The 15,781-nt window shown below is 45.8% G+C and overlaps 1 protein-coding gene across 1 annotated transcript; it reads left to right on the forward strand.

Annotated features, from left to right (window-relative positions):
• Positions 1 to 12,176: 12,176 nt before the first annotated feature.
• On the forward strand, positions 12,177 to 14,274 carry MAS1 (MAS1 proto-oncogene, G protein-coupled receptor). The gene is made up of 2 exons (XM_061130464.1): positions 12,177 to 12,308; positions 12,884 to 14,274. The coding sequence occupies exon 2, from the start codon at positions 12,920 to 12,922 to the stop codon at positions 13,895 to 13,897; it is 978 nt and encodes a 325-aa protein (XP_060986447.1). The 5' UTR covers positions 12,177 to 12,308; positions 12,884 to 12,919; the 3' UTR covers positions 13,898 to 14,274.
• The last annotated feature ends 1,507 nt before the right edge of the window (positions 14,275 to 15,781 follow it).

The following is a 15,781-nucleotide window of genomic DNA, read 5'->3' on the forward strand; positions in this document are numbered from 1 at the left end:
CATAGTGATGCTTCCTAAGGCCCACTTGACTTCACAGTCCAGGATGTCTGGCTCTAGGTGAGTGATCACACCATTGTGGTTATCTGGGTCATGAAGATCTTTTTTGTACAGTTCTTCTGTGTATTCTTGCCACCTCTTCTTAATATCTTCTGCTTCTGTTAGGTCCATACCATTTCTGTCCTTTATTTTGCCCATCTTTGCATGAAATATTCCCTTGGTATCTCTAATTTTCTCAAAGAGATCTCTAGTCTTTCCCAATCTATTGTTTTCCTCTATTTCTTTGCATTGATCACTGAGGAAGTCTTCCTTATCTCTCCTTGCTATTCTTTGGAACTTTGCATTCAGACGAATATATCTTTCCTTTTCTCCTTTGCCTTTTGCTTCTCTTCTTTTCACAGCTATTTGTAAGGCCTCCTCAGACAACCATTTTCCCTTTTTGCATTTCTTCTTCTTTGTGAAGATTGCTCTGCGTTCAGTTATTCTTTTGATGAATTTGTAGGAGAGAAAGTGGTCTCCGCGTCCTACTCCTCCGCCATCTTGGCTCCTCCAACATTTCTTCTTCTTGAGGATGATTTTGATCTCCGCCTCCTGTACAGTGTTATAAACCTCCATTCATAGTTCTTCAGGCACTCTCCATCAAATCTAATCCCTTGAATCTATTTGTCACTTCCACTCTATAATTGTAAGGGATTTGATTTAGGTCATACCTGAATGGTCTAGTTGGGTCTCCCTACTCTCTTCAGTTTAAGTCTGAATTTTGCAATAAGGAGTTCATGAACTGAGCCTCAGTCATTTCCTGGTCTTGTTTTTGCTGACTGTATAGACCTTCTCCATCTTCAGCTGCAAGGAATACAATCAATCTGATTTCGGCATTGACCATCTGGTGCTATCTACATGTAGAGTCATCTTCTGTGTTGTTGGAAGAGGGTGTTTGCTATGACCAGGGTGTTCTCTTGGCAAGACTCTGTTAGCCTTTGCCCTGCTTCATTTTGTACTCCAAGGTCAAACTTGCCTGATGAGCCAAACAGTATGAAAGATGGCTCCTCATGGCTGGAATGAAGTGATGGAATCTGAGCAGGGGAGGAACACCGATCGGGGAGCAGCCCAGCTGGGGTGAGGGGGTTGGTGGTGATATGGCAGGACAAGGAAGGCGTCTGTACTGCAGGGGAGGGAACCTGGGGTCAAGTTCAGATCTTCTGTTGAGGGGAGAAGTATGTCCCAGGGCAGGAGACAGTGGCAGTGTTAGACATAGGAGAGTGTTTACCAGTAGGTGGGTTGGTTGACTAGGTAAATGCCTTGAGAGTAATGGGAGCCAGGTTTCTTACCATGAGAGACAGGAATTACAAATGAGAAGGGGAAGAAAACTAAACTGAACTCAGCAATGCTGGATCAAAATTGGAGACATTGATGTGAATTCATTGCTATTCAATGCATATGTAGAAACTTACGAAAGTATGGATGTCAGTCTCTATATGTATGTATATATGTATTCATACACATATATTCCTTAGCTCTGTCCCCTGAGAGTGCCTGGGAGCAGTGATACCGCAATAGCACTGGGTATACACAGTACCCAGATCTTGGCTTCTATAGCCCCTTCTCTGCTAGGAGGAACCAGGGCTCCTTGAGAAAAGCCTACTTCAAGGGACTGTGCAGGGAACATATAAGGTGAGTAGTACCTGGTAAAACATCCAGGTTTTTTTTGGCTTGGAAGGCTAAAGATACCAGAGGAGGTATGGAACAGCCTTCTCATACTGTTCATTGGGTTCTCAAGGCAAGAACACTGACATGGTTTGCCATTCCCTTCTTCAGTGGACCAGTACAGTAGCCACCTGATACAGAGAACTGACTCATTGGAAAAGACCCTGACTCTGGGAAAGATTGAGGGCAGGAGGAGAAGGGGACAACAGAGGATGAGATGGTTGGATGGCATCACTGACCCAACAGACGTGAGTTTGAGCAAGCTCTGGGAGCTGGTGATGGACAGGACAAGCCCGGCGTGCTGCAGTCCATGGGGTTGCAAAGAGTCGGACGTGACTAAGCGACTGAACTGAACTGATGGAACAGCAGGGAAGCTCTGATTTCTGTTTTGGATCAGCTGAGGTTTGTGTGCTGCTATGAGAGGCCCAGTTAAAATCTCCAGGGCTATTATTAAAAGCGTCTGATAGTCTGGAGAGATGTCTGAGTTAGAACTGTCGATTTGGACTTCATCAGGATATGATAATAGTTGAAATGAGGGAATCAAATGAAACCACCCAGGGAGTGTTTATAGAGCAAGAAGAGAGGAGGGTCAGGGATGGAGCCTGGTGACCCAAAGAGAGGGTGAGGACAGATCCAGGAAGGGAGACAGAGAAGAAACTACAGAGAAGCAGGGGGAGCGCCAGAGGGGAGAAAGCACATCCAGGCAACGGCGTCATCTCCAGACCACAGCGTGCAGATGCAGAAGCATCTCATAACACACTCTGCATTGTGTCTGGGTGGGGTGGGTGTGAGAACTATGTCATATCCTAATCCCTTTTGAGGGACTTGTCTAAAAGCTGCTGAATGGATCACCTTGCTTTCATCGTTTTCTAATAGAGCTGTTGATAGTGGTGATGACTGTGGTCACTCCATTTTACAGAAGAAATTAGTAGGATGAGCAGAAACTCAAAACAACTCATCCTTGTCTATTTGTATTGTTGTTCAGTGTTTGGCATTGGGTAGGTGGTGCTTTAATAAATAAAAATATACCCGCTAATGAGTAATAACATTCTTTGAGAAACAAAGAGTCCATCCCTTGGAACTTTAAATAAAAATCTTTACTACTAATTACATCGATTGCGGTAATGTCACTCTGGTGACATTAAGGCGATTGTTAAATGTCCCCAAAGTTTAATTTGCCCCTTATCGTGGGTGAGTGAATTTCACACACACATGAACTATTGACAGAAGACTGGAGTGGGGAGGAGAAATTGTGCCCAGCTGAACGTGGGCAATGTAGGGTCCATTTCTGGCGTGGCTGCTCACTAAGTGTGTAATCTTGAACTAGTCATGAGCTAGATTCCTCACCTGTAAGATAAAAGGTGGTTTACAGTATCTATAGAATCCTTGCAGCTTCTGAACCTCAGTCATCAGCAGAGTCCAGGCAGACTTGTAACAATGGTTATTGTTCAGTTGCCCAGTTCTCTTCAATTCTTTGCGACCCCATGGACTGCAGCACATCAGGCTTCTCTGTCCTTCATTATCTCCAGGAGTTTTCTCAAATTCGTGTCCACTGAGTCAGTGAGGCCATCCTCTGTCATCCCCTGCTTCTCCTGCTTTCAATCTTTCCCAGCATCAGGGTCTTTGTAACAGTAAGGAAGTGCTTTTAAGAAAACTTCAAGCTGTATCTTACATCTTCTACCCCAGTTTCAGAGGAAAGAATTTCTAACATATATGGCAAAGCATTATATTTACAAAGAATTATTGCAGCTCTGTAAAAGAATATGAAAAAAGAATCTGTCAAAGAAGAAATTCAAATGACTGTTAACATGAAAAAATATTCAAACTTATGAGAGATCAAATAAATGCAAATTAAAGCAAAATGCCTTTTTAATCAGCTACCAAAGTTGGGAATTTTAAAAAGTGGAGATGTGGGGACAAAAAATATATATATGCTGTGGGAAAAAAATCTTATACTGTTGATATCAGTATAATTGGTACAGTTTGGGGAAGACAACTTGTTAAAATGTTTTAAAATCTTGAAAAATATTTATACTGTTTAATTCAGCAATTCCACTTTTAGAAATATGTCCTAAGGAGATGATGAGAGACATGCACAAAATTTGTATCCAAGAAAGTTCATTATAACAAATAACTATAATGAACTTGTTATTTGTTATTTTGAAAAATAATGGTGAAAAGTCAGAAGCAACTGGTATGTCCAAAGTTAAAGGATTGTTAAAAATAAATAATGGTACATCCAAATAGTGACAATTAAAGTCATGCTTTTCTAAAATATATGCTGACAGAGAAAATGTTTACAATATGATACTGAGTGAAAAAAAAAAAAAGAAAGCAGGCAACAACAGACTATAAAATGCAGTCTCAATTTTAAAAGACAGTGTATGTGAGATGGAGAAAAAAAAGACTAAAAAGAAACATCCCCAAAATGTTCAATCAGGTTAATTTTGAGTAATGGTTTTATGTGTGATTTTTTTTTTCTTACTAAATTTTCCGAATTTTCTTCAGTGAACAAAAATATTGTTTTATAATTAGAGAAAAAAGCAATGGAAAAATGTTAAATCCCCCCATTTTGTGTTAAGATTAAACTGGCTACAAAAATGAGCCTGTCGGGGGAGCCCTCGGGTCCTCTGGGGCTGCTTAAGCCACACTGGTGGCTACTTGACTTCACCTGGACTTGGAATGTGGAGACCACCCAGTGGTTTCAGCCCAACATTAGCAGAGTCATAATTAGGAATTAAATAAGTCTTTGGAGGAAAAAAATAAAATCCTATAAAATTAGAGAATGTGATGCCTTCTGTTCCTTAAGTAGGAAGGATTAGACGCAGGCTAGATTAGAAAATTTATAACAGAGAGGCTATAAAAGGTAAGGTCTTAAAAATAGGATTCCGCCCCAGGGCAGAGTGGGATGCGCTCAGAGAAAGAATCAGGAGCTCCCAGCTGCAGAATTGAGTTGGGATTGTATGTATCTCAGTCTCTCCAGCTTCTCTCTAGTGGTCGGCAAAATGAGGGGGGCTGGTTAGAACAGTGGTTTCCAGACTTTTTTTTAAAGTAGGAGACTGGAATTCAGGGGACCTGGATTCTGGTCGTGGCCATCAGGGGTCAGGATCCATGTGAGTTTTCAGGGCTTGATGCCCTGCAGGGCCTGGGGAGCAGTGGACTCGGAGCGGATGAGTGGTGGAGCCCTCTGAAGCTGTGTGATGCAGTGACCCTGAACCCTACTCCCACTGAGTTTTTCCCTGTAAAATGAGGGCAATATCTGCTTCCTTCCTTATGTTGACTGAAAAAAAAAAAGAAACAACCAAACAAAACCCCCCAAAACCACACAGCCTAAAAATGGATGGTGGTGTTCAGTTGTTAAGTTGTGTCCGACTCTGTGACCCCATGGACTGCAGCACGCCAGGCCTCCCTGTCCATCACCAACTCCCGGAGCTTGCTCAAACCCATGTCCATCAAGTTGGTGATGCCATCCAACCATCTCACCCTCTGTCGTCCCCTTCTCCTCCTGCCCTCAGTCTTTCCCAGCATCAGGTTCTTTTCCAATGAGTCAGCTCTTTGTGTCCAGTGGCCAAAGTATTGGAGCTTCAGCTTCAGCATCAGTCCTTCCAATGAATATTTGGGACTGATCTCCTTTAGCATGGACTGGTTGGATCCCCTTGCAGTCCAAGGGACTCTCAAGAGTCTTCTCCAACACCACATTCCTAAAGCATCGTTTCTTCAGTGCTCAGCCTTCTTTTTGGTCCAAGTCTCATATCCATACATGACTACTGGAAAAACCTGGATTTTTCCTACTGGAAAAATCTACACATCCGTACATAACTACTGGAAAATAATAGTTATGCTTTATTTGGTGGAAAAACTGAGGACTTAAGCTTGAGACACAGCATCTCAGATCCCTCTGAGGGACTGCTTCAAAGGATAAGGGTAGAACCAGGATATATAGGAGCTTTTGCAGCAAAGACCAGGTAGATGGTACACCAAAAGATTACTATTAATTAAAGAAAACCAGGCATCTGAAGTTATGGGATTTAGTGCATATCTGTGTATGACAAGAGGTAAGGCTGGGCTCACTGAATTCACTCCTTTGATGTATATCTCAGCTATCTGGGGGCCGGATCCCGTGCTTCTTCACCCTGAGTCTCCTCAGGTGCACCTTTGGGGGTGGCTTCAGCGGCTGACTGCTTGATGGTGGGCATCAGGCCTTCCTGAGTTCCCTCGGGTCTTACCATCAACAGGGTGGCTGTAATGTTGTCATTTGACGGTTACAATATCCTTTGTTTACTGATAATGCCAGGCAGTGTCAGTATTTTCATTCACACGTCTCAAGCCTCCCAAGCCCGATTGAAGGACCCAGAGCTGACTTGAAGGGAAGTCGCTTTGAACCCTGAAGTCCTACGAAGTGACAGCATTCTTGTGCTCCACCTGACGGCTGTCTCCCGGGGACTTGTAGGGAATAAGAGGGAAGAGAGGCTGGGATAGCGCTTCCCAGAATCATGCTATCGCCTGCTCCACTCACATCTGTTCTGAAGCACATGGTGGGGTTTCCACCCACCGCTGCGTTGCTGTGTCACCGACCACGTCGGGGGCACAGAGGGCCGTTACGACGCTCTCCCTCCAGTCACTGCGGATAAACATTGTTGTGTTGTGTTAGTTGCTCAGTCGTGTCTGACTCTTTGTGAACCCATGGACTGAAGCCTGCCAGGCTCCTCTGTCCATGGGATTCTCCAGGCAAGAATCCTGGAGCGGGTTGCCACGCCCTCCTCCAGGGGATCATCCTGACCCAGCAGGGATGGAACCCGGGTCTCCTGCATTGCAGGCGGATTCCTTACTGTCTGAGCCACCACTGCAGATATGATTACCACCTAGAAATGGAGGTGCATGAAGAAGATGCTGTGTGTGTTGGACAGAGGAGCCCAGGGGACCAGGACTGGGTTGACCTGGAGACAAGTTACCCACAGTGGTTAATCCTGCAGTGCTATTACTGCCTCACATCTTCCCTGCTTTCTGAGTTAGATGGTCTTGTTAGCTAGCCACACCCACCCTTTTATTCTCCTTATCCTTCCCGACCTCAAAAACCCTTGTCATCTCCAACCCAGCCTTGGAGATGAATGGTATCCAAAAGGACCAAGGTGCCCGGAGGAAGAAAGATTTTGGGGCCTGATGAGCAAGTAGGACCAGCTGTATTCAAGGCACTTCTTGCTGCCCTCTGCTATTTCACTTGAGAGACTGAAATTCAGTTTGGTCTGGTAAGTCTGGGAATGTCATTTTTAGTAACGTGCTCATTTAAGTAAAACCATGCTGTAGCAGATCAATTTGGAGGGTTATTGTTAGTTTTTAGTGAGAATTAGTTTTAATGGGACTTTTTATTTGCTTTCCAACCACATCATGACCAAAATCTGCCCAGGTATGGGATTCATGAGTTATACTAATCATCAGAGAACCTTTTATTAACTGTGGCTGCCTAGGCTCAAGATGGCGGTTTTCTTTCTTAGGTAACCAGGGTGCATTCTCAGGGCTATGGTGATGGGCTTTATTTCTTGGAATAATTCAATAAATATTTATTGAATGGCTATGCCAAGTCCTGGAGAGTCAGACGTGAATAATACAGTTTTGCCTTGGAGGAGTTTGTGGTTTAACAAGAGAGATGCAATTTTAACTCTATGGGGAGGAATGTCATGGCTATGGAGGTAATTAATGAGTAATACCGGAGTAGTGGAGGGACTATTAGAACAGGAGGGATGGCAGCTGGAGGGTCTGGGAGGGGCAGATTGGTGCAGGGAGCAAGGAGAACAGGAAATGAGGGGAGTGATCCCAGGAGGCTAGGCCAGAGACGTGAGACTGGAAGGGGAACATGTGGTCTCAGGTGACTTCTGCATCTGAAATTTATTTTTTCATTTTCATTTACAAAAAAATTTTATTGGAGTGTAGTTGATTTGCAATGTTGTGTTGGCTTCAGGTATATAGCAAACTGAATCAGTTATACACACTGCTTTTGGCAAATGCATAGTAACGAATGATGTTCTAAAGGTCTCATATGTGTGTCTATTATTATTATTATTTTTTATGCAGTTCTACCTATTAAAGGATGTAGGCCCTCAGAAGGGAGAACACACAGGCAGGCAGATCTGGAACCCACCCCTCTGCATGTCCTCCCAATGCTTCATTCTCAACACACCACGAACCCAGTTGCTGGTTCCCCAGCCACTGTCCCTCCTGCTCCTGATCTCAGCTACTAAGCATTTGTCTACACAGCCTCTTCAGACGGGAGGCTCAGTCCACTCACTGCCCCGTCTCTCACCCCCTTCGTGGACACAGGAACCTGACCAGCCTGCTCTGAAATGTCTCTGGAATCCGTTCGTTCCTCCAGCCAGTATCCTAGTTCTCATTTCTCACTGGGGCTATTTCAGCCACACCTTACTGGCTTTCTTGCTCCATCTGTAATTCCCTTCCATTCAGGCTGTAGACTGTGACCAGGGTAACCTTTCTAAAACATGGTTCAGGCCACCTCCCAGGCCTGCACTGAAACTTTAATGGCTCCAGAGTTTTGCAAAGGGTTGTGTTTGCCAAACCATGGCCCAGGATCCATCTGCATCAGAATTCCCTGGGTTATGAAAATTCAGATTCCAAGGCCCCAGCCCAGGATTCTTGAAATTGTGGGGCCCTGGAATTTGCATTTTAAATAAGGAATTCTATGTAATTTTTAAGCACTACTGTTGGATAAGTATAACCTATAAAATAAATCTGATATTTAAAGAAGCATCATACCCAGGCCTTCACACTTCATTCCAGTTGTTTATTTGGACTGAAATATTATTGTTTGGTATATAAAACCATACCTCCACCCAGGGCCCACCAGGTTCCACAAACTTCAACATTCTGTGCCTCCTGCCTCCACACCTCTGCCCATCTGTTCTTTTCTTAAAATGCCTTTCTTTCTCTTCCTCAGCTAACAAACTCCTATTGATCCTTCAAGGCCCATCCCTTTGAAGCCTCCCTTGAAATCCTGGTGTGTGCTTGCTCTGATGTGATCACAGTCTCCTTTATTCCATTCCCCATACTGAGTTAGTTTCAGTTCTGCCTGCCTCCCCTGCCAAACTGTGCAAAGGTTGTCTCTTATTTCAGTACGGTAACTGAAACCTATGTGTTGGTTGGAAAATGAAAAAATCATCTATCTTCAGAGAGTGGATTTGGTTACATGGGTTTGACTGTAATAGAAAAATGCAATCTGATCTTCTGGGTTGAAACATCTTTCCTAACTGATTTTTATGAGTACACGAGAGCTCTCTTGGATGCAATGAGAAATCAAAAGCTGAATGATGCTGTGGTCCACGAGAGATTCCGGCCTGCTCACCTGAGTCAGAAAGATTGTTCTCGTCCCTTTTCTTAGACATTTTGATTAGGTCCTGATTTTACATTTCTAGTCTTTGATTTTGGTTTGTGAAGTTCTTTTGTTCTAGACCTGCACCATCCAATATGGTGGCCACTGGCCACGTGTGGCCGATGTATGTGTGCAATGTGGCTGGTCTGAGGAAGGATGTTCCATGAGAGTAAAATACACACTGGGTTCTGAAGACTTAATGTGAAAAAAGAAACTGAAGTAGCTCATTAATAATTATAAATCAATTACATGTTGAAATGAAATTTTGAACACATTAGGTTATATAAAATATTGAAATTCATTTCACTTGTTTCTCCTTATACTTTATGGCTCTCAGAAAACCTTAAATTACGTATATGGCTCACATTGCATTTCTCTTGGGCAATGCTGATCGAGACCCTTCCTCCCCCTGCCATTTTTTTGTGTTTCAGGTTATTCTGTTTGTTTCTTCTCTCCCCTCTGAAACACTATTACCACCACCATCATCACAACCACCATCACCACCAAAGCACCCAGGTCTGAATTGCACACCATCCAATCATCTCACTCACCACCCTCCTTACTGTGACCGTCTACAGACCCCCGGGCCGCGCTCTCAAATTCCTTGAAGATTTAACGCCTGGCTCACAGCCAGTTTTTTCTCTAATGATACCCTGTATTCCAGTCCTATTTCCCAGTGATTTCAATGTCTATGTAGACAATTCTTCCAACACTCTGGCTCCAGGTCTTAATCTCATGTCAAAAGATATTGTCCTCCCCTTTCCTCTAGCTGCTCACTCCCATGGTCCTGGGCTACATTTATCAATACCAATAACCACATTTATCAATACCATTAATCAATACCAAAACCACGCCACCGCAGGCTTGGCTTTGGGCATCCCACTCTTCGACCCCTGCCTCCTATTTTCCAGTTCTCTACCTTTCGGACTCGGACCTCAGCAGTTAGTTCTCTGACACCGATGGGATCTACGATCAAGGGCTCCTGTTTCCTGTTCACCAACTGTCAACTCTCTCCTGGCCTCAACTCTCTCCTAGTCTTGTTGAATTCCATAGTCTCTGTGCTTCAGTTCCTTTGGTCTCAGTTTCCTTTGCACCAGCCCGATAGAACCCCAATCCCGATTAAATCCAACTCGCCTCTTTCTGCACAGTCACACCTGGATAGCTGAGCCATAAATGGAGAAAAACACAGGTGGTGCTAATCGTCTCACTCTAGATTCCTGAGCCCCAGTCCAGCCAAGCCCTGAGGTTTGCCCAGAAATCTTGCTCTTTGTACATTAACCCAGTCTTTCCGCCTTTCACTTTATTACATCTTGTCCTCTCTCCTTAAACCTCCTCACTCTTAGTGGATGACCTTGCTCCTGACTTTGCTGAAAACAGAGATACTGTACATCCAGAAGAGAACTTCTTGCAACTTCTAACACCCCCTCTTCACCCTACCCAGCTGTCTGTACTTTAAGCCGCACACTTGGCCTTCCCCCCTGCTCTCATGAATAAATTATGCTCCCAGCCTCCCAGTTTTTTTGCTTCCTTCTCCTCATCCCCCAACCCCTAAGCTCTGAAGTGCCCCAAGGCTCAGTCCTTGGACCACTTCTCCGTTTTAATGACCCAGGTTTCATAGGCTATCTCATCTAGCTTCATGATTTTATACCTCACCTGTTCGCTACACCTGCCCCAACCCCAGCTCCCAACATGCCCCAAGACAGCTCCATGTGGCAGTTGCATCATTTCCCAGCTCCGTATGACCCCTCCCAACCTGCTCCCCCTGCACATTGTCCAGACAACGAATGGCTAAAAGCCATTCTCTTTTCCTACAATAACTCCTGCCTCACCTGGTAGCAACTCAGATTGCATCTAGAACCTAACCACGTCTCGCTGCCTCCACAGTTACGCTCTGGTCCTCGCCATGGCCCCGGCTTTTCTTTTCTCTGTGGCGACTTATTCTGACGGAACATCTATTGGCTTGTTGCTGTTGTTATCGGGTACTGACTGCCTCCCACTGAAATATAAACTCCAAGAGGTTGGTGCTTTGTCTGCTTTTGTTCACTGCTGTAGCCCCATTCCTGGAACAGTGCCTGACCTGAAGTTGGCATTGAATACATCTTTGATGGACAAACTTGGGGAACACGGCTGTCTCACACCTACAAACTTTTAACAAAGCCCAGTCTGTACAGCAGGGCCATGGGATTGGAATTCTGGGCCTTGTGTTGGGCTCCTGAGAGTTTTGGAGTCTCTCCCTCTATGGGCTGATTATGAAACGAAAAGAGAATCTGCTCCAGGAAAAATAATTTCCAGCATCTTAGCAGAGCAACTGTGGGGAGTGTTGGTAAAGAGAGGGGAGCCAGCTCTGTGGGCTCCAGGATCTCATCACCTGGAATGGGACCACCACCCTGCACCTGCTCACAAAATAGCACGTCTCGGTTCTGTTCTGTCTCCTGTGAGGTCATGAGGAAAGGCGGCGGTCTACGAGCTAACTTTCTTTTTATTTCTTGATTTCTGGCTGTGCTGAGTCCTTACTGCTGTCCGGGTTTTCCTCTAATTGCGGCAATCGGGGGCTGCTCCCTCGGTTGCTGTGTGCTGACTTCTTATTGCAGTGGCTTCTCTTGTTGCAGAGCCTGGGTTTAAGGGCAGGTGGGCTCTAGAGCACAGGTCAGTAGTTGGGGCACACAGGCTCAGTTGCCCCCTGGCATGGGAGATCTTCCCAGATCCGAGATTGAACCAGTGGTCCTTGCATCACAAGGCAGAGTCTTTACCACTGAGCCACCTGGGGTGCCCCTAATAATCAGCTTTCTAAAGGTCGATTATTTTGCACATATAGGGCCCTGGTCTGCAAAGACCAAAAGCAGAGAACAATATTTTACCACCACCATCCAAAATAAAAAGCCAAAGACTCTATGAATAGAAGCAAAGAAGATGACCTCTGTGGGCACCTGCCTCTTTCGTTCCCCAGCAGCGGAAGTGGCTTATGTATATTTGTTACATAACAGGAAAGGGGGGGGGGATGTGCATACATTTATTTAGCAGTTCCTGAAGTGTGAGGGAAAATTGCTGATAAGTGGTGTTTTGCAGTCTCAGATATTTAGCATTTTATTGGGCTTGGGTCAGTGCTTTGTTTACTAGCAGCAGTGTTTTCCGGCGTGGTCTGGCCCATGGAGCTCGGGGATGCGAATACATCTTGTTGAAATGCACCATCTGCTCCCCAGGGATGGTTTGCACTGCAGACCTGGTCTGAGTAGGTACACAGCTTCGTCACAGATATAGACTATAGAAAACACATACCTTCTAGCTGGTCACACTTCTGAACATACTGGCGCCCTATTGAACCTATTTTTTCCTACTTGTCCCCTCTCAATCACCCATCATTTATGGCACTTTGTGCATTAAAAAGTGACAGCAACGGTGTTGCCCAAACATGTACTTTGTCATTGAATTTTAACGCGGTTAACTTGGTCTCTCAGGCCAGGAGATGAAGGAACAGAAGATGAGATGATTTTCAAAACGCCATTCAGAAAGCTTGGGCCAGACCAGAAACGGACACCAGAAATCTGATCCTCTTGCTCTGATGGACCCCCTTTGGTGCTGAACCACAAGCAAATAATCGTACAGAACCAAAGGCTACTGGGGGGTTCCAAAAGGCCATTAGATCAGTTCTCTCTTGGTGAAAGCCCTCATTTTTATCTTCGTTGGAAAGAGCATTGTACAGTCTAGTAGACATATTCTCCTGTATGACATGAAGGTTACAAGCCATAGCTGAAATCTTTTACTGCAATTCATCAACCTTGATTTTCTTTCTAAACTTATTTACAGAAAACTACCCGAAGAACCCAGACTGAGGCCCCCCTCATGGATGAGGCAAACGGGACATCATTTGTTGCTGAGGAGTCCTCCAACGCCTCAACCAGCGGGAACACCTCCGTCAGGGACCCACGCCGGGAAATTCCCATCGTGCACTGGGTGATCATGAGCATCTCCCCACTGGGCTTTGTTGAGAACGGAATCCTCCTTTGGTTCCTCTGCTTCCGGATGAGAAGAAACCCCTTCACCGTCTACATCACCCACTTGTCCATCGCGGACATCTCGTTGCTCTTTTGCATCTTTATTCTGTCTGTCGACTACGCTTTAGATTACGAGCTGTCTTCTGGCTATTACTACACAATTGTCACGTTGTCGGTGACGTTTCTCTTTGGCTACAACACGGGCCTGTACCTGCTGACGGCCATCAGCGTGGAGAGGTGCCTGTCTGTCCTGTATCCCATCTGGTACCGGTGCCACCGCCCCAAGCACCAGTCAGCGTTCGTCTGCGCCCTCCTGTGGGCACTCTCCTGCTTGGTGACCACCATGGAATATGTCATGTGCATTGACAATGAGGGACAGACCCACTCCCGGAGTGACTGCAGGGCCGTGATCATCTTCATAGCCGTTCTGAGCTTCCTGGTCTTTACTCCCCTCATGGTGGTGTCCAGCACCATCTTGGTGGTGAAGATCCGGAAGAACTCGTGGGCGTCCCACTCCTCGAAGCTGTACCTGGTCATCACGGTCACCATCATCATCTTCTTCATCTTCGCCATGCCCATGAGGCTCCTCTACCTGCTCTATTATGAGTACTGGTCGACGTTCAGGAACTTGCACCATGTCTCTCTTCTCTTCTCTACCATCAATAGCAGCGCCAACCCTTTTATTTACTTCTTCGTGGGCAGCAGCAGGAAGAAGCGGTTCAAGGAGTCCTTGAAAGTGGTTCTGACCAGGGCTTTCAAAGATGAGATGCAACCCAGGCATCCAGAAGACCACAGGGCCACCGCGGCAACCGAGACTGTTGTCTGACCGGCGGAAGGAGATTGTGGACCAAACAGTGGGACGAAGATGAGCTGCAGTTTGTACTTGGGAATGCAACTGAATACCCCCTAAATATGATACAGAAGGACACCCTACCCCACATGCATGAGATGCGAATTAATGCTGAGATTGTACTCTTGTGCTGTACCTTCTGGAAATGCCTGAATATGTGTCGAAACTTCATCCTTTCTGTAACTTCCAAAAAATTCCTTCTGTTCCTCTTCAGCTCTCCTGGAAGCATTTCCCCATGAACTATAAAGATTACTCCAGCAGGAAGGTTTATGGGTGTGTACAGGCAAAGGCACAAGTATTTGACGAACCTTGAAAAAGTAAAGCCATATCGTAGGAAGAACGTGAGTTTTGGAATCAGACTGACTCTGTCCTTTGCTGCTGGTTTGACCTCAGTTTTAACCCCCAGGGACCTCATTTCCTCAGTATAAAATGGTAACAGTAGTAGCCCATACCTCCCGGGTCTGTGGTGAAGGTGACACCGGAAGATGAGGTGTGCAAAGGGTCTGTTACACGTCAGTGTTGAGAAACATCCCTCTCTGTGACTCTTTGAAGTGGAAGAAGAAATACACATTTCTGTTTTGTAAAGTGTGCACACACTCCCACACACACAGCTCTGTCATGTGCAAATAATTGTTACATGTTTTTAAATGATGAATGTAATTTACAAAGGTCTCTGTCTGTTTGCTGCACGAGAACTCTTTGTGGGATGCCACCATCTGGGATGTTAGGACCCCCAACCGCCCTGTGCTGGGGCATCATTTCGGGTTGGGAGGGAAAGCATTTGGCCACCAGCACAGGAGTTCCTTGCAGCTTCCCTTCCCTCTCTGGGAATGCCTCATGTAATGAAAGTCTGTTTTGAAATCCTTTGCTTGATATAAATGTTCATGAATGAAATCATGAGGGTGATTGTGTTTTTGGAACCCCCCCTCCCTTCATGAAGAGGGTTATGTATTTATAGTCACAAAGTTCCCACTGGCACAACAGGCCAATAAATCGGGAGATGACTTGTTGGAACAAGGAATGACTTTAATGGGAAAGCTAGTAGACTGAGAAGATGGCAAACTAGCATCTCAAAAAAACCCATCTTCCCTCACTGGGTTCCTTTTATTTGCAAGAGGGAGAGGGAGGGACCCACTGCGGCCCCAGCCGGCACCTGGGCCGCTTGTTCGAACGGCCCTGCTCATCTCCTTGCCTCGCTCTGGAAGGAGGCTCAGCAGCAAGGCTGAGGAGAGCGTGGCCACATCTCAGAGGGAAACAGGACGTTTCTCGCAAGACAGACCTCAGCATGATTTCCCTGCATCTCAGTGCCCTGCGGCTCTCCTGCTCGGACCTGTGTCTGTACCTTCAGGCAGCGCATCTTGGGACCCCCGTCCCGGCCTGGAGACTATGTTTGGTTTCCTGCTGTCCCTTCTGGGTGTCCCATGAAAAATGGCAACGCTCCATGTGGCTCTGTAGGGAGTAAAATGTTCACACCCATAAATGAGCCCATTACTATTTATGGGCTTCCCAGGTGGCTCAGTGGTAAAGAATCTGCCTGCCACTGTGGGAGATGTGGGTTCAGTCCCTGGGTTGGGAAGATCCCCTGGAGAAGGAAATGGCAGCCTACTCCAGTATTCTTGCCTGGGAAATCCCTTGGACAGAGGAGACTGGCGGGCTACAGTCACAAAAGAGACGGACACGACTGAACAACAAGAATTTCTGTAATTGTTGGGCTCCAAAGGGTCAGAGAAGCTGTGATAACCTGGCTCTCAGTTGCCACCTGTTTCTGCTCCATCCCCTTTCTTCAGCAGGAAATGGTCACCTGTAACCCAGCCTCGCTGGGAGAGATGGATGAGGCTTTCCCACCCGGCCCAGCTTGGA

This window comes from Dama dama, chromosome 26 (genome assembly GCF_033118175.1).
Source record: "Dama dama isolate Ldn47 chromosome 26, ASM3311817v1, whole genome shotgun sequence".
NCBI lineage: Eukaryota > Metazoa > Chordata > Mammalia > Artiodactyla > Cervidae > Dama > Dama dama.

Coding starts and splice junctions, on each gene's coding strand:
- MAS1 (XM_061130464.1), top strand. CDS start 12,920: ATGGATGAGGCAAACGGGACATCATTTGTTGCTGAGGAGTCCTCCAAC.